This window comes from Larus michahellis, chromosome 8, assembly GCF_964199755.1.
Source record: "Larus michahellis chromosome 8, bLarMic1.1, whole genome shotgun sequence".
NCBI lineage: Eukaryota > Metazoa > Chordata > Aves > Charadriiformes > Laridae > Larus > Larus michahellis.
The window spans coordinates 7,378,651-7,401,896 of record NC_133903.1 but is presented as its reverse complement, the minus strand read 5'-3'; the positions used below and the strand labels follow the sequence as shown (position 1 = coordinate 7,401,896).

At 51.5% G+C, this 23,246-nt stretch overlaps 1 protein-coding gene across 5 annotated transcripts in view; it reads left to right on the top strand.

The window, feature by feature from the left end:
* The window catches only part of PKD1 (polycystin 1, transient receptor potential channel interacting), a 98,702-nt gene that overhangs the window by 67,267 nt on the left and 8,189 nt on the right, over positions 1 to 23,246 (top strand). For 4 of the 5 annotated variants that reach the window (XM_074597946.1, XM_074597947.1, XM_074597943.1 and 1 more), the window contains 23 exons: positions 628 to 907; positions 2,448 to 2,664; positions 3,800 to 3,950; positions 4,906 to 5,058; positions 7,348 to 7,492; positions 8,336 to 8,938; positions 9,445 to 9,601; positions 11,009 to 11,261; positions 11,919 to 12,114; positions 13,230 to 13,400; positions 13,865 to 14,008; positions 14,353 to 14,563; positions 14,926 to 15,052; positions 15,925 to 16,041; positions 16,459 to 16,508; positions 16,694 to 16,896; positions 17,509 to 17,614; positions 18,318 to 18,436; positions 19,583 to 19,785; positions 20,134 to 20,328; positions 21,139 to 21,278; positions 22,380 to 22,507; positions 22,869 to 23,037. In XM_074597946.1, the coding sequence (XP_074454047.1) occupies positions 628 to 907; positions 2,448 to 2,664; positions 3,800 to 3,950; positions 4,906 to 5,058; positions 7,348 to 7,492; positions 8,336 to 8,938; positions 9,445 to 9,601; positions 11,009 to 11,261; positions 11,919 to 12,114; positions 13,230 to 13,400; positions 13,865 to 14,008; positions 14,353 to 14,563; positions 14,926 to 15,052; positions 15,925 to 16,041; positions 16,459 to 16,508; positions 16,694 to 16,896; positions 17,509 to 17,614; positions 18,318 to 18,436; positions 19,583 to 19,785; positions 20,134 to 20,328; positions 21,139 to 21,278; positions 22,380 to 22,507; positions 22,869 to 23,037 (4,238 nt within the window). The remainder of the gene's footprint in view (positions 1 to 627; positions 908 to 2,447; positions 2,665 to 3,799; positions 3,951 to 4,905; positions 5,059 to 7,347; positions 7,493 to 8,335; positions 8,939 to 9,444; positions 9,602 to 11,008; positions 11,262 to 11,918; positions 12,115 to 13,229; positions 13,401 to 13,864; positions 14,009 to 14,352; positions 14,564 to 14,925; positions 15,053 to 15,924; positions 16,042 to 16,458; positions 16,509 to 16,693; positions 16,897 to 17,508; positions 17,615 to 18,317; positions 18,437 to 19,582; positions 19,786 to 20,133; positions 20,329 to 21,138; positions 21,279 to 22,379; positions 22,508 to 22,868; positions 23,038 to 23,246) is intronic. The other variant, XM_074597948.1, reaches the window with a different exon arrangement.

The window sequence follows — 23,246 nt, the reverse complement described above, 5'->3', positions numbered from 1 at the left end:
TATTTTGGTGGCTCAAGCAGAGGTTGTTCAGTCTCTTCTGATCCCCCAAGTCCCTCATGCCCTCTTCTAATTACAGATTCCATTATGCAGCATCTCTGCAACCTGTTGAATTAAGCAGGTCTCAGAAATAGAAGTCCTGTTGCGAGAGCTAGTCTGTATCGCTCCCAGTGAGCCCAGCATGTACTTGCATGGCATTTTCTGGCTGGCTATCTCTTTGTTCCTCTTGTTATCGCAATTGTACATTTGTGCTATTAACAGTAACCATTCAGGACACGTTCAGCTTGAAGCATATAAAACATGGTATCCCACGGAGACTCCACCAGTACTTAATTTATTTCCTGTGTTTTGTATTCTGTATTATGAAATATTCTGTCGGAGGGTGATGTAATCCCAGAGACTAAAGTAGATCTCACAGTGGAAATATTCCCACCAGACATTTTGGAATGGTTCCAGTTCTTGTTACTGTAGCACACAAGACTAAAGCTGAATTATCAACTGCAAATTTGGCAGACGGTCCTACTAGAAATCTGTTACTTTTTATAAGAGACTCAATCTGAAAACATTTTAAGGACATAACTAAAGATTTAAACAAAACCTCTCCTGTCTTTCCCCTCTTCGTCTCTATAGAGATGGGCAGCACACAGCTTTAAAAACAAGTCGCTCATCCTGGACAAAAAAACTACCTCCACTGGCAACACAGGAATGAACCTGGTCTTGAGGCAAGGGGCACTGAAGGATGGGGAGGGATATACTTTTACCCTTCACATCACAGACCTCACAACAGGAGAGGAAGGATTCGCCTCCATCGATCTGCTCCCAAACCAGCCGCCCGTTGGAGGATCCTGTCAGCTGTCTCCCAAAGGACCCCTCAGGGCACTGATGACGAAGGTCCACTTTGAGTGTGCAGGTGAGAGCCTGTGGACAATGGTGCTGGACACTTCCCAGCCCTCTCTGCTCCTCATGGGCAAAGGTTTCCTATCCAGTGTGTTGCCAGCTGCCCTTCTTCCCACAGATGTTTTCTTTACCCTGAGCTCCTACCCCAGGACACCATTTGCCAGGCCTGAGTTGAGAAGTGGAACTTTCCATTTCTGATCCCCAAAGCTTGGACCATGAGCAGCTTTGTGTGCCCAAATTATGGAGTTCTAAAATTCATGGTAGCAGGCAGGCACTTTTAAAAATCCTAATTCATGTAGTTTAATGGTGGTATCCAGGCCGGGACAGTACTTGCAGAAGAAACTGGTATTTCGATGCAGGAAAAAGAAGATAGGTGCCCAAAACTGAGTCACACATATGTGGGAAGAGTCAAAAGACAAAGCACTGGGGCCTTCTCTGCCATGTGGGCTGGATGTTGCCGTAGGCAGTTACCTTCTCAACCAGCTGCAGAGACAGCAACAATGAGTGTAGCTTTGGAAAAGTGGCCTGGCTGACGTCCTGTAGCCTTGGGCCAAGGAATAAGTGCCTTTGAAAACCATATTTCCCCAAATGATTAGTGTTGGAGATTAATGCTGTCTGTGCACAAATGCTGGGAAGCCACGCTGCAGAGGAGATGATGAATTCTGCTGGTTCTCGGGGAGGCTGATCACCAAAACCCAGCTTAAGCTGGGAGAGCAGCAGAAGTGTATTCAGCACGATACGATTGTAACTTTGCTATATTTTGAGCTACCCAGAATAATTATGAAATCAATACCTCTTTGTAGCGGTGGGAATTTTAGCTCTTAGTGATTGTTTTTAAGCTGAAGTGAAACGCAGGATACAGAGCAACTGGTCGATGTCCAGTACAGCAAGCCCTGGCAGAGCCAGCACCTTCACTGATGCTCACTGGCAAATGCACAGTGAATTTCCGAACTGCCCGGCTCCCACAAGAATCCCCATAATTCCTGGGAGGTCCAAGGAAACCTTTGTGCAGGTTTTATCCTAGATTCAGTTGTTCCTGAGATGTTGAACTACCTGAGGTCTGCGCTGAGCCTCTGTCTAATGTCAGGCTTTGCAGGGCTTGTATAGAAGTGCAACCTTGGGTCAGTACTGTTCCCAGCCCAAGTAAAGTTATTTCGATTTTTATTTTGCTCATGAACTCTTCACAAATACCTTTAAACGTTACAGGACCCAAACACCTAGGCAGAAAACCCCTAAACATCAGTAAAATTCAAAGAGGGTCAGAGCTTTACATTGCAGGCCCTGAAGACATCCCTCTAGACCAGCAGAGCCCTTAAGCTGTCCCCTAATGGTGGGGATGACCTGTCCCTCTGCCAGAGCAGGGTGACCCCTTGCTGGCGGCAGCGGTGAAGATGCCATGCTGAAGGGATGAGCGGGGTGGGACGCACCAGGGAAGGGAAGTGCCACTGCCAGGCACTGCCAGCTCTGATGGATGAGCTGGGCTTTGGGATGGTGGCTACAGCCCCCCTATGCCCTTGCCCCTGTCAGACCCCCTGTTTGGGTTTGTTTTGCAGGCTGGCGAGACACGGAGGACGCGGAGGGCCCACTGGTGTACATTCTCCTGGCATCCCGCCGCAGGGCCGGGCACTACCATGAGTTCTGTGTGTACAAGGGTAGCCGTGCCGAGCACAGCGCCTTCCTGCCCCCGGGCTTTCATGAGAGTGGCTTCATGGTGTCTGTGTCAGTCCTTGTTCAGGACCAGCTGGGAGCGACCGTGGTGGCCATTAACCGGTAAGACCCACTGCTCACAGGCTGAGCTTACACGGCAGCGCCAGTGTCCAGCCTAGGCTCCTGAATCACAGTCTTATGGTTTGATCACGGGGTCCCAGTCCTGAAGGGCTTGGCAGATCCTGGGTGAAGTGTTTGCCTCCTGTAAGAGGCTGTTGGCAGGAAGGCAAGGGGAGGCTCATCAGAAGTGCAATACAGAGAATTCCAGGCTTTGTGGATTATTGCTCAAGGAGGAGACTTTCGCATACATTACTACTTTCCTGGCCACTTCCTTAATTCCCTGGTGACAACTTGCTTTGAAGGCACAATGTCACTTTCTCAGATCTCTATGCTCTGTGTTCCACCACCTTCTCTGCATCAGGAGACCTCAAAGGAGAGTGGACAGCACCAGGCTCTGGGGCTGGGGGTTGCCTGGTGTCCTGCTGCTGAGAGACAGGGAGATCTTATGTAGCCAAGGTGGAGAGCACGTGCATTAGGGTGGAATAGGGTGGAAGGGATTGCAGCTTGAGTCTCAGCAGGGCCAGTACCATGAAAGCCCAGTTATCTCTTCTGCAAATGCCCCTTGGTTTCCAGTGTGTGCCACGCAGGTGACAGGTGCCCACAGGTTCTGAGCATTCTGAGCAGGTCTCTGCTGCCTGGCCAAGCTGCAGGACTGCTTCTTCTTAAGGCTGATTTGCAGCTCCCCACACTGTACATGTGGTCCCGGCCTCCCAGGCTGGGGTTTTATGGTCCTGCAGTGCCTGCGGAGGAGAATCTGTGTCCCAGCTGTTCCTCAGACCCCAGGGAACAATGCCAAAAGCAGTGCGGCTCCTCCCAGCACACCGACCCTATTTTTAAGTGCTCTTTGTACTCCATCAAACCAAACCTGGATTTTCTCCTCTGGGTTCAATGCACCTGTGTGCGTCCTACACCTGCAGCTTCACAGAGTTGGACCAGTGAAGAATCAGATTTCAGGTCCGTGATGTTCCTACATGCAGTTGGTGCAAACTGGGTACCAGGGCGTCAGTAGTGCTGTCATCCGTGTTTAACCACCTGCTTCCCTTCTGTATCCTTCCCAGCTGAAGGGCAGATTCTGCCCCCTTGCCCCAGCCCCATTTGATAGTCTGCACTTAACCCAAATACCTCTTTCCCTTGGCAGCTCCATGGAAATCGGCTTACCTGAGGGGTTCCCCAGCCTCTCCCACTGGCTCTACAATCAAACTGACACTGTGCTCCGGGGCTTAGTGAAACAAAGGGACCCTCAACAGGTCATTGAGTACTCTCTGGCCCTCATCACCATCTTAAATGAGGTAAAGCAGCACTCTCTGCCCAAGAGGGGCCTCCAGAAGGCCTTGCAATCGCCAATAATGTTATTTGGCCAAGTTTTGTACAGCAATGTAGGGAAATGACTTAATGCTTGTTTTTCATGTAAATCAGTGTACGTGCATGCTGGGAGCTGAGCTGGAGCTATTTTCCTGCATCAGAAAGACTAACAAACTCCAGACACACTACACAATGACCAGGGAAAGCAGAGAGGTTGCAAAATAAAACAGAGGTCCCAGAGAAGGCAGTAGCCCGAGTGTCTCACATGCAGCCTGCGTTTTTGCCCTTGTATTCAAGTCTAAACGCTGAATTTAGAAACAGAAACCTACCCAGCTCCTTCATGCTTCCCCTAAGCCAGCCACCCTACTCCATCTCAGCAGGGCTGGAAACTCCCTGTAGCTGCACAGGTGATGCTCTGGGTGCTAAGACCTCCTTGTTCTGACTGCTGAGCTAGTGCTGCAGAAAGATCTTCTGCCTGCATACAAAGGCTCTTAATCCACAGTGTAGGAGCACCATCCTCCTGGCAGCATTCACTTTCATGCCTACCTAAAGTAGGGTCCGGTCCCTCCAGGTGCATCCCTGTAGGCAGGGCAGGAATTTCCGTCTATACTCATGCTTTCCTCCCCCATAAGAGCCTCCTGCATGCCTGTAAGCCAGGCAGGGGCAATCCCCCTGAGCACAGGCGCTGTGCTTAGCTGGATAAGGACTGCACATTGATGCACTGCTTAGCTGTCAAGTGCAAGGCTGTTAAGATAATTGCTTGGAGAGCACAAGTGAAATTGAGGAAGTTCTACTGAAAAACCAGCTCATTAGGTCACCCTCTGGGGAAAAGCACAGGCAGGGAGATACAGAGTGCAGGGAAGAGGTGACTTCAGCACAGCTTGTCATCCTCTGAAACAGCTTGATACTTTTCCTCACTCTACCTGATTTTATCGCCCCCAGTATGAGCGGTCCGTGCTTCTGGAACCTGAGACTGGGAATGAATTTGAACTCCGGACCTGGACTCGCAATAATATCACAGAAATCCTGAACTCATTGAAGGTGAACACAGTTGATGATATCCAGCAAATCTCAGCTGCCTTGGCGCAGTGCACGGTATGTTCCCCATCCATCTCCAGCCTCCTGCTCTTCCAGGTGCAGCTTAGATCCTCTTCAATTCTTGTTCTGCTTCCCCATCTCTGTCTCCCCACACACATACCACCCAGGGAGAACAGGTATCACTTGTTGACATCATTGGGGTTTCTGTGGTGATGTTGTTAAGTGTTGTCAGCTCTGCCTCTCACTATGCCACTGATCTAGCAGGTGTGGATAAGATGGTGTGTTCATGTGCTGGAAGACAGCACCTAAGAATTCTACGCTGCTTTTCTGGTACCAGCCCTGGTGTGGCAGCTTGTTAGCAAGTAAGTTCCTTCACTTGCAGATGGATACTGTAGGACAGGCCTCGACAGACTGGAGAAGCACTGGAATAAATTGCTGGGGGAGTCGCAGAATCTCCAAGGACAGGCTGGACTCCCATCAGGAGTAACACAAGTAGAGCTGGACCTGCCTTGAGCCAGGGGACAGCGCCAAGGACTGACGTTCCTTCCAGCCTTATTTCTACCATACAGGATTAGAAACACTGCTCTGCTTCCCTGCTGATTGGAAGCGCTGTGTTCCCCGGCCAGCTCTCAGTTTCAGCTCCCTGGTGCTGGGGCTGCTGCCTGGTGGATTTAGGAGTGGCTTTATGTGTTTTGTCAGATGGGCAAAGGGAAGAGAGCCCAGTTATATAATGCGCTTGGGGTTTGGTGGTCAGCCAGTCTGCTCTGGCATGCTCTTCCTTCCCCCCTTCCCAAATCTTTGCTTTTGCGACTGGAGTCGGGTACCCCAGCCTTGTCCACGCATCGCCTGCCCAGCCAGGTCAGCAGCCTCGCTCAGCAGGAAGAGGCTATCGTTGAAATGATGGACAGACTACTGCATCCCACCCACAGAGTCCTTCTTCTGCTGCTTCTTTCTCTGCTTCAGAGTGTGCAAACCTCAAAAATCACTTCTTTCTGTTCATCTTTAGTCAGGGATTTGGGGTTCGGCACATCCCCTTCTGATGCTGGATTGGTTTCTTTCTGTCTCTCCCACATGCTCTTGCCTTGCAAGTTGATCTTGCTGTGGAAGCTTAGGTCTAGAAATAGAATTTTTGTTCCACGGGAAAAGCTGACATTCCAGGATTAGTTTGTGCTCTGGATTGGAATGAAAAGCTTAGAAAAACAGTAATCTAGAAATTCCCAAGTGGTTGAGACTAGCGCGGAGTTCACACATTTCCTTTCCTGTAGAAGTGTCAATCAGTGCTGATACTTTTTGGATTTTACCTACAGGGGAGAGGACAAATCAGAATGAATTTCTCCTGGAGGGGAAAAAAAGAATCTCAGTCGTCTTAGTAGATTCTCCTTCCTAAGCAGTAGTTCCTTGGGTGGTTCCTCCCCATAACCCTTTTTATTCCCCACCTCCTTAATACCTGACTGTGCCTTGTGGACTCTGATTTACACAGTATGTCCTCGCTTTTCATAGCTTACAAATAAAAGCAGAAAAGGGGTAATTCTAGACCTGCAGATGCTGTTTTGATTCTTCACCAAAACATATGGTGAATCATGTCTGAATCCTATGATGATTAAAAGAAGAAAGATGAATAAGAGCTAGGAACTGGGTTGTGGTAACAGCTTCCATGTGTTGCCTCAGTCCCTCCCATCCAGCCCTCATGAGTGCGGGGAGCTCCAGGCCATGGCTAGAACATTCTGTTTCTTGGACACATCTGGGAGCAGAGGGAGGGACATCCATCATGCCTGAGTGGCAGGATCCCTCCCACAGCTTTCAGGAGTATTTGGACATTGAAATGGATTCAGTTAGGGCTAAATCTTGCTCCCAGTGAAGATAGCGGAGTGGATGGAGGAATCCTATCCAGCTCCTTCTGGTTGATTTCTGTAGGAATAGTGTGTGGTCCCCAAGGGGTACTCATGAGATGCAACAGCAGAAGACATGCTTGGTCCTTACAAGTGAACTCCAGGGAACATGAATATGCTGCCCTTTAATGCTCTTTCCAACCCTAATGCATCCTCCATTAGACTCCTGGCATGCCTGCATGTACACTGTCAGATTGTAACATCAGGGGAGGTGGATGGAAGAGTCGTGAAGATACCAAGAACTTCTTGGCATCTCTCAGTGTGAGCAGAGCAGCCATGGTCTCTGCAGTCACCTCCCTGGGGATGGAAAGAGCAGAGGTGACTTTCAGCGTGCAAATGGTGTTTGAACAAATGTGCTTAGGTCTTTGCAGAACGGAGCCAGCTGAACTTGCCCACAGCTACTTTCGTCTTTCCCTGGGGATGTTCCTACTGTATGAGACTGTGTTCCCCTTTGCAGGTGGTGAGCAAGGAGCTGGTTTGCAAGTCATGCCTGACAAGGACCCTGAACAAGCTGGAGACCATGATGACCATTCTGCAAGGGGAAACGACCCAAGGCACTGTGACACCGACTGGTATTGCCGACAACATCCTCAACATCACAGGTCAGTTTTGTTCCTGCAGGAACAGGTGACATTTGACGGGGCACTGCTGAGGGCACAGGTCTCCCTGTGTAGGGTCCTGGTCAGAAGTAGACTGAGGGAAGCATTGCAGGCTTTCTCCTGTACCGTTAGGGGCTTGGTTCATGCCTTTTCAAGCTGCTAGGGAGATTGCATCTGACAATTAGAGTGTGGCACCCCAGTACTTTCTTCTCCCCGCACTTTTTCCAAGGTTGTCCTGTCATTGGCAGCTGTCTCTGCAGACGTTTAAATATGACAGTTATTAATAAACTCACTAATACTTCAGGGAATTGTCTTTTTAGTAAACAACGAGTAACAGCTATGATTTCCAGATGCTTGCCTTCCTGGTTGCCATCTGAGGAGCGTGCCAAACTTCACTGGGGCACCCACGAACACTGTGCAGAAATTCCCACCTGGTTGCTCTGGGAGGAAACAGAGGCACCTTCTTTGCACTCCTTGTTATATATTTCGAAGTGTTCTGTGCTTTGTAGTGCAAAAACTTAGTAACGTATGTTTGATTTATCCATTCTTTCCCTGTTTCCCAATCTGTCATCTAGTCATTTCACAGGAGGAAAATAAAACCTGTTGTGATTAAGTATTTACCGCCAAACTTTGTAGATTAGCCAAGAGCCTGCAGGAATTGCTAACAGCTTTATTTTTAGCTATGTGCTACTGAGGACTTCCAGTGCGGGAGGTCATGTGCACAGGTAGAGTTACAGTGAAGAAGACAGTAAGGAAAGGCTTGTCTGATTGTTTTGGGAAGGTGTCAGATGTTATCTAGGCTATTTACCACTTCATCTGCTTACACCTTTATTTCTCTCCTGGCAGGTGACCTAATTCACCTTGTTAATACGGTTTCACAAGAATCTAAGCCCCAGGAACTGCTGTCTGATTCCCACAATTTGCTGCTAGCTCCCAAAGCCTACAACCTGTCTTCCAGCCTGATGCGCATCCTCATGAAGTCTCGAGTGCTGAATGAAGAGCCCCTTGAGCTGGTGGGAGGAGAAATTAAGGCCACAGGCAAGCGGTCTGATCCCTTTAACTTGCTTTGCTACGAAAACACACCAAACTGCCAGTTCTCCATTCCCCAGGCTTTCAACACCACCCTTTCCAACCTGACGGATGTCATTCAAGTCATGTTCCAAGTAGACTCCAATCCTTTCCCTTTTGGTTACATCAGCAACTACACCGTGTCCACAAAGGTCGCCTCCATGGAGTTTCAGACACACAACGGGGTGCAGATCCCCATTGGGAGCCTGGACTCAGAGAAAGCCATCACCGTAATGGTGTCAAACAACACGGATGCAGACAATCTCTCTGCTGGCACTGAAGTCATCGAGGCAAGAACATCTGTGAACCTCATTGTGACTATGGAGAGCAACAACAGAGAAGCAGGACTGCACTTCCAGCTCACTTACAGAGTCCTGAACGGTAGTGCAGACACATCCAACTCTTTATGCTCTTTGCTATTTCTTCCCGTGGGAGAGGAGGGCTGGGTGTTGCAGCAAAGGAGAGCTATGTCAAGAGGTAACTGGTGTGTGGGAGGGGATGTCAGGTGTAGCCAGCAAGTTCCACACTGCATGGTTGAGGTTCCAGCTGTCATGGGCATCGTCCAGTCCCCAGTGTAATCCTTGCTTGTGGAGATTCTGGCACTGAGAGGCCTTTTGCTTTTTCCAGCCCTTTTGTTGAGCCACATTAGCACTGGTGGGAGTTTGTCCTGTCTCTCTCTTGGTCAGGTACAATGGTATCCAGACTCTCTTGTTCAGGGATCCTCTGAACTGCAGACTGAGAGAGTGCAGTCTGGAAAAGCATCTCTCTTGACTTTCTGTGATCCTGATACTCCTCCCTGGACATCTACTGCTGGCATCAGGTTTGTGGTCAGTCTCTCCCTGGTGTTTATAAAGTACTTTCTTTTCTTTCTCCCCCTCCCCACACAGATCACTACATTGCGAGCGAGCCTGAGCCATTCATCATGGCTTATCTCCATCATGAACCAGAGCCCAATGAGCACAACTGCAGTGCCTCTAAGAAAATTGGCCTGGATGCCCTGGCTGGAAGTGACCACAAGCTCTACACCTTTTTCACCTCACCCAGGTAAGAGAAGCCTCCCTTGTAATCCCTGTCACTCCTGGGCTGTCCCGTGGATGTGCGTGAGGGACGCTCAGGGCCTGACCATGACTTGCCAGGCTGCTTTGCAAGGGCTGGTGCTGTTGTAGCTACCCACAGTGCTGCTCTGTCCTGGAAGGAGGAAGCTCTCCTGGGCAGGCAGCTGCAAGATGCCATTCCTACACCTCAGCGTTGGCACCTCTTCTACCCTGGCACTCCCTCTTTCCCAAACATCTGCTGCTGGTGCAAAAGCAGCTCAGCTCTCTGTGATTTGCCTTTCTGATCTAGGTGAGGGAGAGTCCCCTTTCTAGAGCTGTAAATCACATTCCCTGTGAGTATCATGACCCTCACGCAGGGCCTCTCCTCGTGATGTCTCCCCCTGCTGCCCTTTGCTCACTTGCCTGATAGCTGCTGTAGTTTGTTTGTCTGATACTTGTCCAGACTTTCATCCTCTGTGCACTAGCAACCCCAGAGCTGCCCATCTTTACCAGGACTTCTTCCCCAAGGGGCTCACACTGACCTTTTCAGATTCAGGGCTTGCTCCATGCAGGTCATGAAACCATTTCCCGCAGCAAAGCACCACACGTGTTACCCTGGTTCCTGAACTGCGGTGTAACCTTCACAAAAGCAGCTCTCTCCTCAGAGCTCATCTTCCCACCGTGTGACTGGAGGGGAAAGCAGATTCACTCGTGGGCTCCCATCCACCCTGCTTGGCTGCTGCTTGGAGTGTGCCAGGGCTCATTAAGCACTGCTGTTGTGCTGTTGGGTTTTGCAGCAATGCTCTCTTCTTCTTATCAGAGCAGTCATTCTTGCAACTTCAGTTGCTGACTTGCTTCCTTGCCCGGGAGTGTGTGAGTTCATGCCTTGTGTTATTTACGAGCCATTCCTAGGGATGAAAAGAAAAGATAGGCAGCTTGGGAATAGGTGGGGCAAGAGTAGAGCCACTGTTGTGTAAGTTGACACAGCTTCCATGGCTTTTGGTAACAGGATGCTCAAAGAGGGACTGATCATCCTAATGAGCAAATCTGCTCCCAGCCAAGAATCATAGAGTTGGTATGGAAGTGTCGTGTGGGTCAGTGGGACACAGGGAAGGGTGGGTGGGAAGGCTGTGCAAGGCTGCCAGCGCAGAGAAGAGGATGTGCAACATAATGCTCCAAGTGCTGAACTAATACAAAGATAAAGAAGAATTCAGGTGGTTTGTAGAACCCCAGACTTTCTGTACAACCAAGGGATGGTGTAAATTACACCACATTCGCTGGGCTTTTTCTCCTCATTGTGTGCTTACCTGTTCCTTTAGCAGGGTGCTTTCCATGGGCACACATCCATCAGAACAGGGTTTGTGTCCCTTCAGCAAGCACGTTAATAATGTCTCCTTGCTTTCTTTGCCTTTTCCAGAACTGATGACACCATCCAGAAATACTACTTTAACATCACAAACCATTTTAGCTGGTCCCCAGTGGAGGTGACTCTGGGGCTGTACACCTCCCTGTGCCAGTACTTCAGCGAGCAGGAGAAACGGTGGAAGACAGAAGGCATCATCCCGCTGGAAGACACCAGGCCAGACCAGGCTGTGTGCTTAACCCAGCACCTCACTGCCTTTGGGGCCAGTCTATTTGTCCCCCCAAACTCTGTCCAGTTCATCTTTCCCGTGAGTAAAACAAAGTAGAGGCTGTGCAGCGTTGCCACGCTCTGAACAGATTGTTGTCACCTGGAGGAAAGCCTCGGGCTCCCGTTGGCTTCACATTCAAGCTGGGTTATGACTGACCCGTGCCCAGCTGGCAGACCAGCACAAGTACCTGAGAGCCTTTGGGAGCTGCAGATGGGCACAGCTCACAGAGGGGCTGTATCCTCTGATCATGAGTCCTGGCTGCTGCTGCTAAAAGCAGACTTTTGCAGATGGCTTTATTCCCTATTCGGGACACCTCACAGTGTGTTCACCTCTTAGTGAGATGCCAAATGCTCCTCCCAGCTGTCACCCAGCACTGTTTTATCCCAGCGAGCTTGCACCTGCCAGCTGCTCCCTGCCTCCCAGGGGTGTTCAGGCTCTTTCTGGCTGTCAGCGTGACGTAAGTGGGAGCAGAGAGCTCTCGGCAGCTGCTACAGCAACTTCATCCGGCTGCTGCAGTCGCTCCACAGGGCTGTGAGCACACAGTCTGTGCAGGGACAGGTCTTTCTCTGTTTGCATGTGGTAATCATGTGCGTGAACGGTGATTATAGCCAGGAAGAAGACAGCATGACTCGTGGGGAATGGGGGAGGTCCTCCTGGGGAAGGAGAGTGCCTCGCAACATGCTTCTTTTCTCTTAGGCTCCAGGCCCAGGTCTCAACTACATCGTTCTGCTGACGTGTGCCGTCTGTTTTGTGACCTACTCAGTGGCTGCACTGATCGTGCACAAGCTGGACATGATTGACATTAACCGAGTGGGAGTGATTCCCTTCTGCGGGAAGAACGGGCTGTACAAATACGAAATCCTGGTGAAAACTGGCTGGGGCAGAGGATCAGGTTAGCCCATAGTCTACTCCTGTGCTTGATTCCTAGACATCTGCGTAGTTCTCCTGAGATCTCACCTCAGCACATCATGCACCAAATGTTCCCCTGCAGGGCCCAGAGCTGACCTGGTGTTTGGAGCAGCACTGATCAGACAGTGAGTTCAGGGCTTCCCACAGCATTCACAGATTTTATTGTGTGTTGATGGGGCAGGTCAAGCAAGAGCTGTGCAGAAGAGCATGCTACCCCAGTGCTTGCTGTTGGGGTGGTACAAGCAACTGCTGCTGGAAGGAACCACCCAGTATAGAAATACCCCCACCCTGCTTTCCCTGACTGGGCTGTGGTTGCAGGAACAGCCAAGAGGCAGCAATTGTTCCTCACTTCTGGCCCTCTCCTGCAGAAGCATCCAGGCGTTGTGGGCCCTTTAGGTGGACCATTTTGCTGTCATCCAGCATCCATCACTTTTTTCTGCCGTCTGAGTCTTTCTCAGCAGCATGAAGGCAGAAAGCTTGGCTTTCTGATCTGGGGCTGGGTTTGTAGCTAGAGCTGCCAGAAACATCTTCCTGGATTTGGAAATCCAGGCAGCTGGGATGTGGAAGCTCGAAGCAAGGACAGAGGTGAAGTGCCACTGTGTCACTGCCAGAAACATGCTCCCATTAATCTTAGCGTAACCACTGGTTTCACTGGCAGCAGGTTTCACCTGAAGCCACCCCAAGGACCATCCAGGTTGAGCAGGTGGACCAAGGAGCATCTGGCAATTGGTACCAGAGAGAAGTCAAAGAAAACAAGTCTTTCAGCTACTTGGTGGAAAAAACATCCAGAATAAACATCTCCTCCCATGAGGGTGTTAGCAAGGCAAGGAATGTCAGATTCAGTCCCCTCCAAAGAGGAAAACCATGAGCATGCCAAGGTCCATGCACCAGGCCAATCTGAGCAGCTGCCCCCAGGCTGTGTGTAACACTATCCCTGGGTGTGGGATGGCTGTTGGGCGCATTCCTTCCTCCGAATCTCCAGGTGGCCCTTCTGAAGGGCCATTGCATCTGGTACCAGGTCACTAGCAGGAAGGCAGAGCTGGGGAACAGCCCAACCTTGGGTAGACTTGCCTAACTGAGCCCCATTAACTCTGCCAGGTACTACAGCTCATGTGGGGATCGCCCTGTATGGTGTGGACAATAAAAGTGGTCACAGACATCTGGATGGAGAGAACGCTTTCCACCGCAACAGCCTTGACGTGTTTCAGATTGCAACAGAGCGGAGTCTGGGGAGCATCTGGCGCATCCGCATTTGGCATGACAATAAAGGTGAGACGTAAGCGGGTGTGCAGGCCTGAGGCAGCCATCACACATCCCAGGTCAGAACCAGGCTCTGCTCCGCCTGGTGCCTGGGCCAGGAGAGAAGTACTTGAGCCTGCAGTCTGGACTTGCACTGATGGGAGACCATGGTGACCCATTGGCTTGGGGGAAGTTTGTTGTCGGGGGGAGAGGGTACGTGGGGTCTCCATCATGGGGAAGTCTGCAGACTGGTCAGCTGTAATCCTGTACAAATACAATGCAATGTGCTGTGACAGTGTCTGTAAATGTCCATACAGCCTAGGAGGTGTATGGACATTTCTCTTGGGGACTGTGCAATTCCTACCGATGAAGATAGTGTCACAGGGTAACTGCTGCTGTCCCACTGAGGGGCTCTTGTGTTGCCCTCTCAGCTTTGCAAGTCCACAGAGGGAATGTCTGCCATGAAACACATTTCCTCATTTCTTAACTTTTAGGACTCAGCCCCTCTTGGTACCTGCAGCACGTCATAGTCCGGGACCTGCAGAGCAGCAAGAGCTACTTCTTCCTGGTGAATGACTGGCTGTCGGTGGAGAGTGAAGAGAATGATGGCATGGTGGAGAAGGAGGTTTATGCTGCCAGTGAGTGCTCAGCCCCTGGGGTGTGGGGCTGGGATGGCCGAGTAGCATGCAGGTTCTCGTTGTGTTGAGGAAGGTTCCACAGCAGCAGACTGCAGAGGGACCATAGAGCCTGCACACTGGCTCTTCCTCATTGCATTTGATGCCTTGTGCAGCCAAGTGCTCTGCTGGGTCCATGTGCTAGGGGACAAGGCATGGCAAGGACACAGCTGTGCAGGAGCGACCATATAGATGCAGTGTGGATACTTCCTTGAATATTAGTCTGCAAGGAGGGACCATGGCAGGCCCAGCCAGGTCCCCTCTGTGGTGCAGCTGGTCCTGAGAGTCTCTTCTCTTTTTGTGCTCAGGTGAGACAGAGCTGAGGAGCTTCTCCCGGATCTTCATAGCAGAGTTGCAGCGAGGTTTCTTTGAGAAGCATGTCTGGCTGTCCATGTGGGACCGCCCGCCTCGCAGCCGCTTCACCCGTGTCCAGAGAGCCACTTGCTGCTCCCTCCTCATCTTCCTCTTCCTCTGTGCCAATGCTGTGTGGTACGGCGTGGTGGGGAATGTACACCTCAGGTGAGCTGTGTCCCTTGGTGTTCTGGCCAGTCCCTTACCTCCTCAGTGCCCCTCCTGTGCTTCCCTTTGCATAGGGCAGGACAGACGTTATGTCTGCTGGGAATAGGTGCCTTGCTTGTGGCCCTGAGTCTGCCCTTCCTGCTCCAAAGAATCTGGGACCAGGACGCGGATGACCAAGGACAATCTGATCAGCTTTTCCCCTTACCTGATTTTGCTGTGTCTTCTTAGCACTGCCCATGCCCACTTTGTTCTCTGCACATCTGAAATGCTTGGTTGTGCAATTTTGTCTCACTCCTTGCTTAGCTAGCAGCCCTGAGCGCTCCTGCTAACACTGGTCTTTGATCTTTTTCAATTCTCTCCAGCAACGGGGCCGTTTCCAACCTGATCCCTGTTAACGTGGACACAGTGGCTGTTGGTTTGGTCTCCAGCATGGTGGTCTACCCTCTCTACCTGGTCATTTTATTTCTCTTCCGGATGGCTCGTGGCAAGGTAATGAGAAGTAGTTGCAGGCTGCCCAGATGGGTGTGATGCCATCAGGTTTGCTCCTCTGAGGTTAGATTCTGCCCTTTGTCGTACATCACTTTTCCAGCTGGTCTCTGCACTTACCTGGTTGTACCTCTGTGCTGCCCTGCACCAGGGCCAGACCCCTGCCCTTAGCAAGTCTCTGTCTCCCTCTTGAGCTGGGAGCAGCCCCTGACCTTTTAGGGACAGATCGCTACCTGGATTTTGACACTGCCGAGACAGAGACCAAAAGAGCAGATTTTAAAAGCTGTTTAGGCACTTACCCCCTCTTGATTTCAGTATGTGATAGGTACCCAAATGCCATTTAAAGGTATGACCCTTTGCTGCATTGGCAGGAGCCTGAGAGATGCTCAGTGGAGCATTGCTAATGAAATGCCTACCCTGGGTACAAATTCAACTGTCTGAGCAGAACTGTGGTTAGGCAGCTGTGAAAGGATTAGCTGGGGATTTAATGACTAGTTAGACACAATTAGCAGCCCCATTAAGTACTGCAGCCAGCTGCTCAGTGACTAATGAGCAGCAAATGTGTCTGATATTTCTTGTTCCTGTAAGCACTCCCTGCTTTGCAGGAACTTGCAAACTCATGTGGCTTCCTGGCAGCTTGTACATGGAGCAGCCTAGATGGCACTGGGCTGTGGTACATGTGGATACAGGTGCCCAAGGTGCCTGGGAGGCAGCGGAGGATGTGCCTGTGCCTGTTCCCAGCCCCTGCGCAAGCATGGAGCTCCCCAGCACAGTAGGGAGCTGACGGGAGCCACTGAGCAGCAGCGCTCTGAGCCACTGTGACATTGTTACCTCCATCCCTCCCTTTTCTACTCAAGCCTTCCCGTCTTCTGCAGGTCTCCATCAATCACACCCTGACTCACTCAGACCAGCAGTCCTTGGAAATCGACAACTACCTGGACTCCTCAATCCTTGACAGCTCCTTCCCCACCTTCCCTGGGCTCAGGGCAGAGGTAACCTGCTTTACACCCGAAAGCTGGACAGGCTGCATGGATCTGTGTGCTCCTGTGCATGGACACAGTGTCTATCCACAGCTGTCAGTGCAAGAACTGATGCACTCAAGTGCCTCTGGCAAATACTAGTGACGGGGGGAGCCACAGCCCTTCATTTCTCACCTGCAGCTCTGCCCAGGCCAGTCCCAGGTACTGAGCACAAGCTGTCTCCAGCTACTGCTCTGTGTCTGTGAGCATGGATCTTCCCAGCGTGCCTGGGTGTGATCTCTGGAGGAGAGCAGGCTCCTGGAGGTGTGGACCCAGGGCTAATAGCAGGTCCAGCTCCAGGTTTCTAGTGACCCCTGATGTTAACAACGAGCTGTTTTAACCAGGCACAACCAGTGTCATGTGCCTGAAATGCCTCTGGTTCCTCCACAGGCCTTCTCTGAGCAAACCAAAACAGATCTGTTCTTGGAGGACTCCAAAAGGTAAGTAGGTTTTTGGGGATGGAGCAAGTAGGAGTTTAGTGTAGTTTTCTGCTTTGGTAGACTGGGGCTGTGCTCCCGTGGCTGTTTTCCTTCTAGACAGTCATACGTACTAGCACAGTTGCTTTTCTTATGCATTCCATTCCCCACGCATACCTGATTGCACCCATTCCTCTGTTTTCCTTCAGCCTTGTGCGGTGGCCCTCCAGCGAGGCCCTGCTCAGCTGGCCAGACCTCCTCAGCGACCCCTCCATCATGGGCAACACCATCCAGAAGCTGAAGAGAGGCCGGGCCAGCCGCCACCTTGGACTCGAGGCCCCACTGGCGACTGAGGAGGACAGCTTGTCACTTGGTGTTCACCAGGGACAGCCTCGATATTTCTCTGCCTCAGGTGGGTATGTGAGTAGTATTGCTCTGTACCAGGGTTTGAATAACCCAGGGAAGTGCAGGAGGAGCAATCTGGTCCTTGGGAGCCCTGGCTTAGCTCTGAAGAAGGCAGGATAGCAGAGCCTGCCACCATCACCACTGACTTCAATGTGAAGGGCAGAGGAGCGGAATCATATTTTCTTAATGGGCATTTCAGTGTGGGGAAAGCAGAAATCCTGATGGGGATCAGTCTGAAGTGAGTGGTCACCACACCGCCAGCAGACTAGGAGCAAAGAGAGATGTGTTCCCGTGGGACCTGAACGGTCTAAGCACCAACACTTCTTCACTGGTTTCAAAGCCACAGTGTGTCTCTGAATGCCTGTAAATGAATGAAGAAGGGGAAGGACTTGGCCTCTTAGATTAGCAGTTTCATGCCAGGCTCTGCAGCCAAGCTGGGGACAGGAGTTAGAAGACAGGGAGGAGGGGAGGGCTGTCCCATGGAGAAGGACCTCACCCTGGCCCTCCTCCTCCCCAGTTCCATAAATGTGGCTGAGCCCGAGCAGTGCAGAACCGTCCCCCAGTGCAGTGCTGGGTGCTGTGCTCCTGCCAATGTTGTTTGCACTCTCTCTTTCCCCAGATGAGGATCTGATCCGGCAGATCCTGGCAGATGGAGCTAGTGGCATCTCCCATTCCCAGGACCTAGGGCCGTACATGAGGGCTGAAACGGATCTGATCTCAGGCCTGTAAGTATCTGGGGAGCAAAGTCCCCCACTGAGCCAGTGCCTCCTGTCCCTTGCCCTCCCACCCAGCTCTGTGGTGGACGGTGTTGCGCCAGCCAGCTTTGCTGCATCCAGCCACAGTGAGCTGAGCTAAGCTGGATTTTGAGACATTGCAAATGCCTGGGACAGCCTTGTCACGAGTCACTATGTTCTTGCTGACTATGATTCCTGCAGCCCCCACAGCAAGAGCTCCAGTAGGGCACTGCCATCGTTCCAGGAGCCACCTGGAATATCCCCTTAAGGCCCCAGCTGAAGATGTGTCTCCAGAGCTTTGTGGGCTGCTGACAAAGTGCCAAGACATGGGTTCGCTTCATGGCACTGAGGGGAGGGAGAAAGGGAGTTGAATCTCTGTTGTGTTATCATGCCCAAAGCACCCTGCTTTGGGACCCTGACCACCGCCCAGCCGGGCTGGCAGCTCGTCACTGGGTAGACGGTGCAAAGTGGCAGATCAAGGGAGGGGAAAGACTTTCAGCTCACCTCAATGCAGAGCAGAGTGTCTGCGTGCCTTGGCAGCCTGGGCCCACTGCTCTAGAAGGAAATGCTTCTAACTGGTCTGGGGCTGCTGCACTGGAATTAGCACTGGAGTTCAGTCCACCTCGGTGCCAGTCTGCTTACCACAGAGCCAGCAGTGACATGGCTCACCAATATCGCCCCTTTGCCTTGGCAGGTCCAGCGTGTTTGGGGAGAAGGTGGAGACTGTCATGATGCAGAAGCTGAATGACAAAGGCCAGAGCATGGCAGCTCCTCCCAGGGAAGTGAGCCGATCAGCCAAATCAACGTGGACAGGTACCAGGGCTGCAGGGCTGTGTCAGCATCGGGGCAGGGAAGGTGGGGATGTGGAGGAAGAGTGCATTTTTTTGCACACAGCAGCACTTGGGAGGTACAGGGAGATAAACAGAAAAGGAGCCTTACGAAAGGCTGCCCCCCTGCTTGGGATGTATTTGCTGCTTCCTTCCAGCTTCTCTCAGAGCCTGAATCTCAGTAAGCCCGGGGCCACCACTTGTGCTGTGACAGTCCTTACACCCTAGGGAAGCTCTGCTCACTGCTTCCCCATTGTACTGTGCTCTCTGCACCCTTCTACAGCCATCAGTCCCTTCATCCGTCCATCACGAGAGTGTGAGAGTCTCTGTACATAACCAGAGGGGAAAGGGAGTCATATGCCAAGGAAAGTTCAAATCAATAAACAAAGCAAAGAAGCGAAGAGATGCTTCCTACTGGGTCATGCAACGTGACAGCCAGCCAGCTGGGCTTGCACAAGGCAGGGAACAAGTTGTCAGGCCCCGCAAGGACATGGGGGTGATAAGTGCCTGGGTGCCCTGCGGAGAAGCTCAGCATCGGTTCTCTTAGCATGAGCTCTTGGCTTCCCAAGGCACAGCTTCCCTGGGGCAGGCTGCAGCATGGAAAATTGGACACAGCAGCAATCCTCTTGGGTCCGTTAAAATCCATCATTTCGTCTTGGTTGATGAATGGTTGTAGTATCTTTATGCAGGCATTGATTTGCATGAGTGGGTGAAAGAAGCTGTGCTGAGTGAGCCCCAGGGCAGGGTGGCTTGGCAGTCTGAAGGCAGCCAGAGCACCAAATCTGCGTGGCTTTTCATGAGTTTGACAGCAGCATCTCCAGCCAGGCTGGGCATGCCCGATGTCCTGGGGCTCTGAGAGAAAGTAGGGAATCCATCCCACTACCTAAATCAGGATCCCATCTCCTCCTGCCTACCCTGTTGTCTGCAGATGGGAGGCTGCTCTTCTGAGGCTGGCTGTGTTTCAGTGTGCTGTCCGTGTTGCTGCTTAGTGGGAGATGTCTTGGACAATCCCTCCAAACTCACCCAGGACTGGTGGGGAGCGCTCTGCTGGGATGAGTGGTGTGCTCAGCCCTTCCTGTGCCCATTGGGACTCTTTTACAGTAACATTTACGCTTGTTTTCCCTCCTCTCAGTTGCAGACCAAACGTTCAGGAAGCGGTTGCTGCCACCCTGGTGCTCCTATCTGGCTCATGGTATCAGTCTCCTCCTCTTTGCCACATCCGCGGGGGTCTCCGTGTGGATCGGGGTGGGCTTTTCCTCCAGCGTTGCCCTCATGTGGCTCATCTCAGGGATATTCAGCTTTCTGGCATCCTTCTTGGTCTGGGAGCCCCTGAAGGTAAGGATAACATGAATACACAAGCACGCATCCGTACATGTGTATGTATTAGTTGTAATTAACATCTTGCCCAGATACTAATCAAGTCATACTGGACACTGCATGGATTGGATACTCTCTCTCATCTTCATATCCCTGCAGGAGGGGAGGGATGTGCACACCAGCAGCAGTAGGAGAGGCAAGGCTGGTGGCAAATTGTTTTAGAAGTCTTTTAACTGCTCCAAGGGAGTGCTCAGCAGCTGTGCTGTGCTCGCTGTATGTGCTGAAAGGCTCACAGGAGCTGCTGCCCATGGTGGTTCTGGTGGCACAGCTCTCTCTGCAGGTTCACAACACTGCTTGTCTCCCCAGGTTCTGCTGGAAGCCCTCTATTTCTCACTGGTTGCCAAGCGCCTGCACCCAGAGGAAGATGATACCTTGGTGGAGCATCCATTTGTTGAGCACGTTTCGGAAAAGATCAGCAAAGTCCGACCCCCACAGGGGTTTGCCCTTTTCCAGGCCAAGGAGGAGGCCAGGAAGGTCAAACTGCTGCACAGGATGCTGAAGGTGAGACATCTCATGATACCTGTGGTGTCCAGGACAGAGGCAGAGTGCTGGCTCTGTGAGCTGAGATACATCCTTGTATGGGTCCTCCTAATCCAGCTGTGATCTCGTGAGCTAGTAGGTGCATGCTTCCAGTTTCTGCCTCAGTTTCCCCATCTGTAAAAGACTGGCAGTGACATTCATCTTCTCTGTAAAGCTCTGAGATCTGAGGTGGCTGGAAAGCAGAACCATAAGGGGGTTGATTTGGAGCAGCTGGTGTGTTTGACTCCATAACTCAGGTGTTCTAGTTTAGGGCAAGGTTTGCAGTGTGGAGTAGACAACAACTTGCACAAGAAAATTCATTAGTTGAGTCTTGTGAAACACCGAACTCCCTATCTAGGAGAAGTTTCAGTCTCTTTGTAGCTCATTCAGTACTAATCCTCCACACTTGTGCTGGGAATACACAGCTGCTTCAATGGAGTCAAGTTATTTTTAACTGAGTGATTTCCCTTTAAAGGATGGAAACTCCCATAACTATTGTATAAGCTGAGCTGCCAGCGTATAGGAGCTTGTACAGGGAAGTTGTGCAATGCATATCAACTGAAACATGTGGTGCCGGACTGGCCGCCTTGAACAAAGAATATGGCTACAAGCCTGTGGTCTGGGTTTCATTTTAAGCTGTTTCCCATATGGAAAAAGAAAGAACAGCATGCTCTGGGTCCTGATCCTGCTGCATGGCAGGCAGCAGTCAGTGGAAAGCACTGATTTGCTGCAGGATTGGGAACCAACTCCCCTGTGCTTGGATGCAATCCCTTTCTACTCTCTGCTTGCCAGAATTTCCTCATCTACATGATGTTCTTGCTGGTGATCCTGCTCACTAACTATGGAGATGCCTCCCGCAACAGCAGGGCCTTCCTTTTGCAGAGCTCAATCAAGCAGCAACTGGGCAGCAACGAATTCCTCCGCATCAAGAGGTAACTGCGAAGGCCCTGGGGATGGGGAGGAACAAGGTGTTGCTTTCTATCAGAGAAGCTGTGCAGGGCTGCAGCGAGTAGTCGGGGAGCAGGCTGGGGCTGGCTGTTGGGCTCATGCTCCACAGTCACTCCCATTAGAGGTTCTCGAGTCTATGGGGAGCACTGGTGCCTCTGTGGAGCTGGGCACTCACATACGAGCATGGCATGGCAGTGAGCAGGTCCTTTTTTGTCCCTGTCTTTCTGCTTCTCCCCTGGAGAACAGAGGGACCTGTAGGGGTTGAGAGCTTTAATTTCTTTGAATTTTAATTAATTCCTTAGCGGGAAGAGACTGTGTGAATTACAGATGTTTATCTTTCTGTATCTGGTTAAAAGGACACAAGTTTGCTCTGTCTCCAAAATTTACAACTGTAAGGTTTAGCCATAAACAGGGTCACGAGAACCAAAAATAACATCTAGTATAAATACGGAGTCCTTCCCTTCCCTGCTCTGCACATATGGTTTAACTAGATTAAATTTTCCCAGCTGAGTTTCCACACCGCTACAAACTCCGGCAGTCCAGACTGACATCGGAACGGCTGCCTGGGATTAACAGCGTCTTTGTACCCGTCTCACTACAGACCCCTTGATTCTTCTGTGCAAATAGGTGTGGCTTGTCCATGCCATGCAAAGTCACAGGAACTTTGATTCACCACAATATAAATCAGGAATTATTCCAGTGAAGTCAGTGGAGTTCCTGGGGTGAAAGTGCTGTAAAGGGGCAGAACAAAGCAGAATTCTGGTCCTAAATATCATCTCTTTTCCACCGCGCTGCCACAGACCCACTGGTCTGATCCTCATCCATGTGTCAAGTGGATTCAGTCACCTTTAGGTCTTGCATATCAAATAAACATTTTCCTGACCCCAGCCCAGCTCTTGGAATGGATGGAAACGCTGCCTCTGCCTGCAGCCAGGCACCCAGGAGGAGAGCAGCCCAGGTTAGCTCTCCAAAACTTGTTCCCATCCTCCAGGTGAAACACAGGTGGTCATGGGTGAGACATGCAGAGACTGTGCTAGCAGAGCTGCCCCAGGGGCTAAGCCTCTCACGCCTTTTCCCCATTGCAGGTCGGATCAGTTCTGGGTCTGGATGTCACAGGTCTTCCTCCCTTACCTCTACAACAACCAGTCGGGTCAGGAGAGCTACAGCACCACGCTGGGGACAGCCCGGCTGCGCCAGCTCAGGCTGCAGGAAGGTAGGTGGGCAAGGGCCCGTGACTCTGTTGTCATGGGGTGGGTGGTGACATTCCTGAAGGGATGAAGTGGCCAGGTCTGGATGCGGCAGGGGCTAAATGAAGCAAGGCGGAGATTACGGAGGCAGGTTTTTCTTTGCAGTGTCTGGTTCTGCTCCTGCAGAGATGAACTGAGGCAGTCGATCATGGGGATTTACACTAAAGAGAGAGGCTGACTTTATTTCTGGAGGTGTGACTGAGGAGGTGGAGGGGGCGGGGGCTTGGGAAGAAGGGAGAAGCTAAGTGTGAAAGCTCAGCTGTGTGCCCCAGCACTGTTTGGCTGTGTTGGGCTCCCCACGGGGTGACAGTGTTGGTCTCATTCCAGCTGAGTGCCAACGCAGTGCCCAGGATGTCCTCCACAGCATGGGCACAGCTGCCAGGAGGAACTGCACTGACTCGCACAGCTTTTCTACCGCTGACTACGCAGCTGGCTGGGAAAGGGCAGCTGCGAACGTGACGGCTGCGTGGTCCTACTCACCACCCGACCTGACGGGGTAAGGAGCTGCCCAGCCTGCACCTACACCACCTGCTCCATCTGCTAAAGATATTGCATCTTTACACTTGATTCAGTGCCCACTTGATTGAGGGTGGTTCCCAGTCCTCACCTCAGTGAGGCCAACTGCAGCCCCTGAGGCTGGCAAAGTGCAAATAAACACCAAAATGCTGAAAGCCTTCTCTGAAGCTGTCCACACTGGCAGTGCGA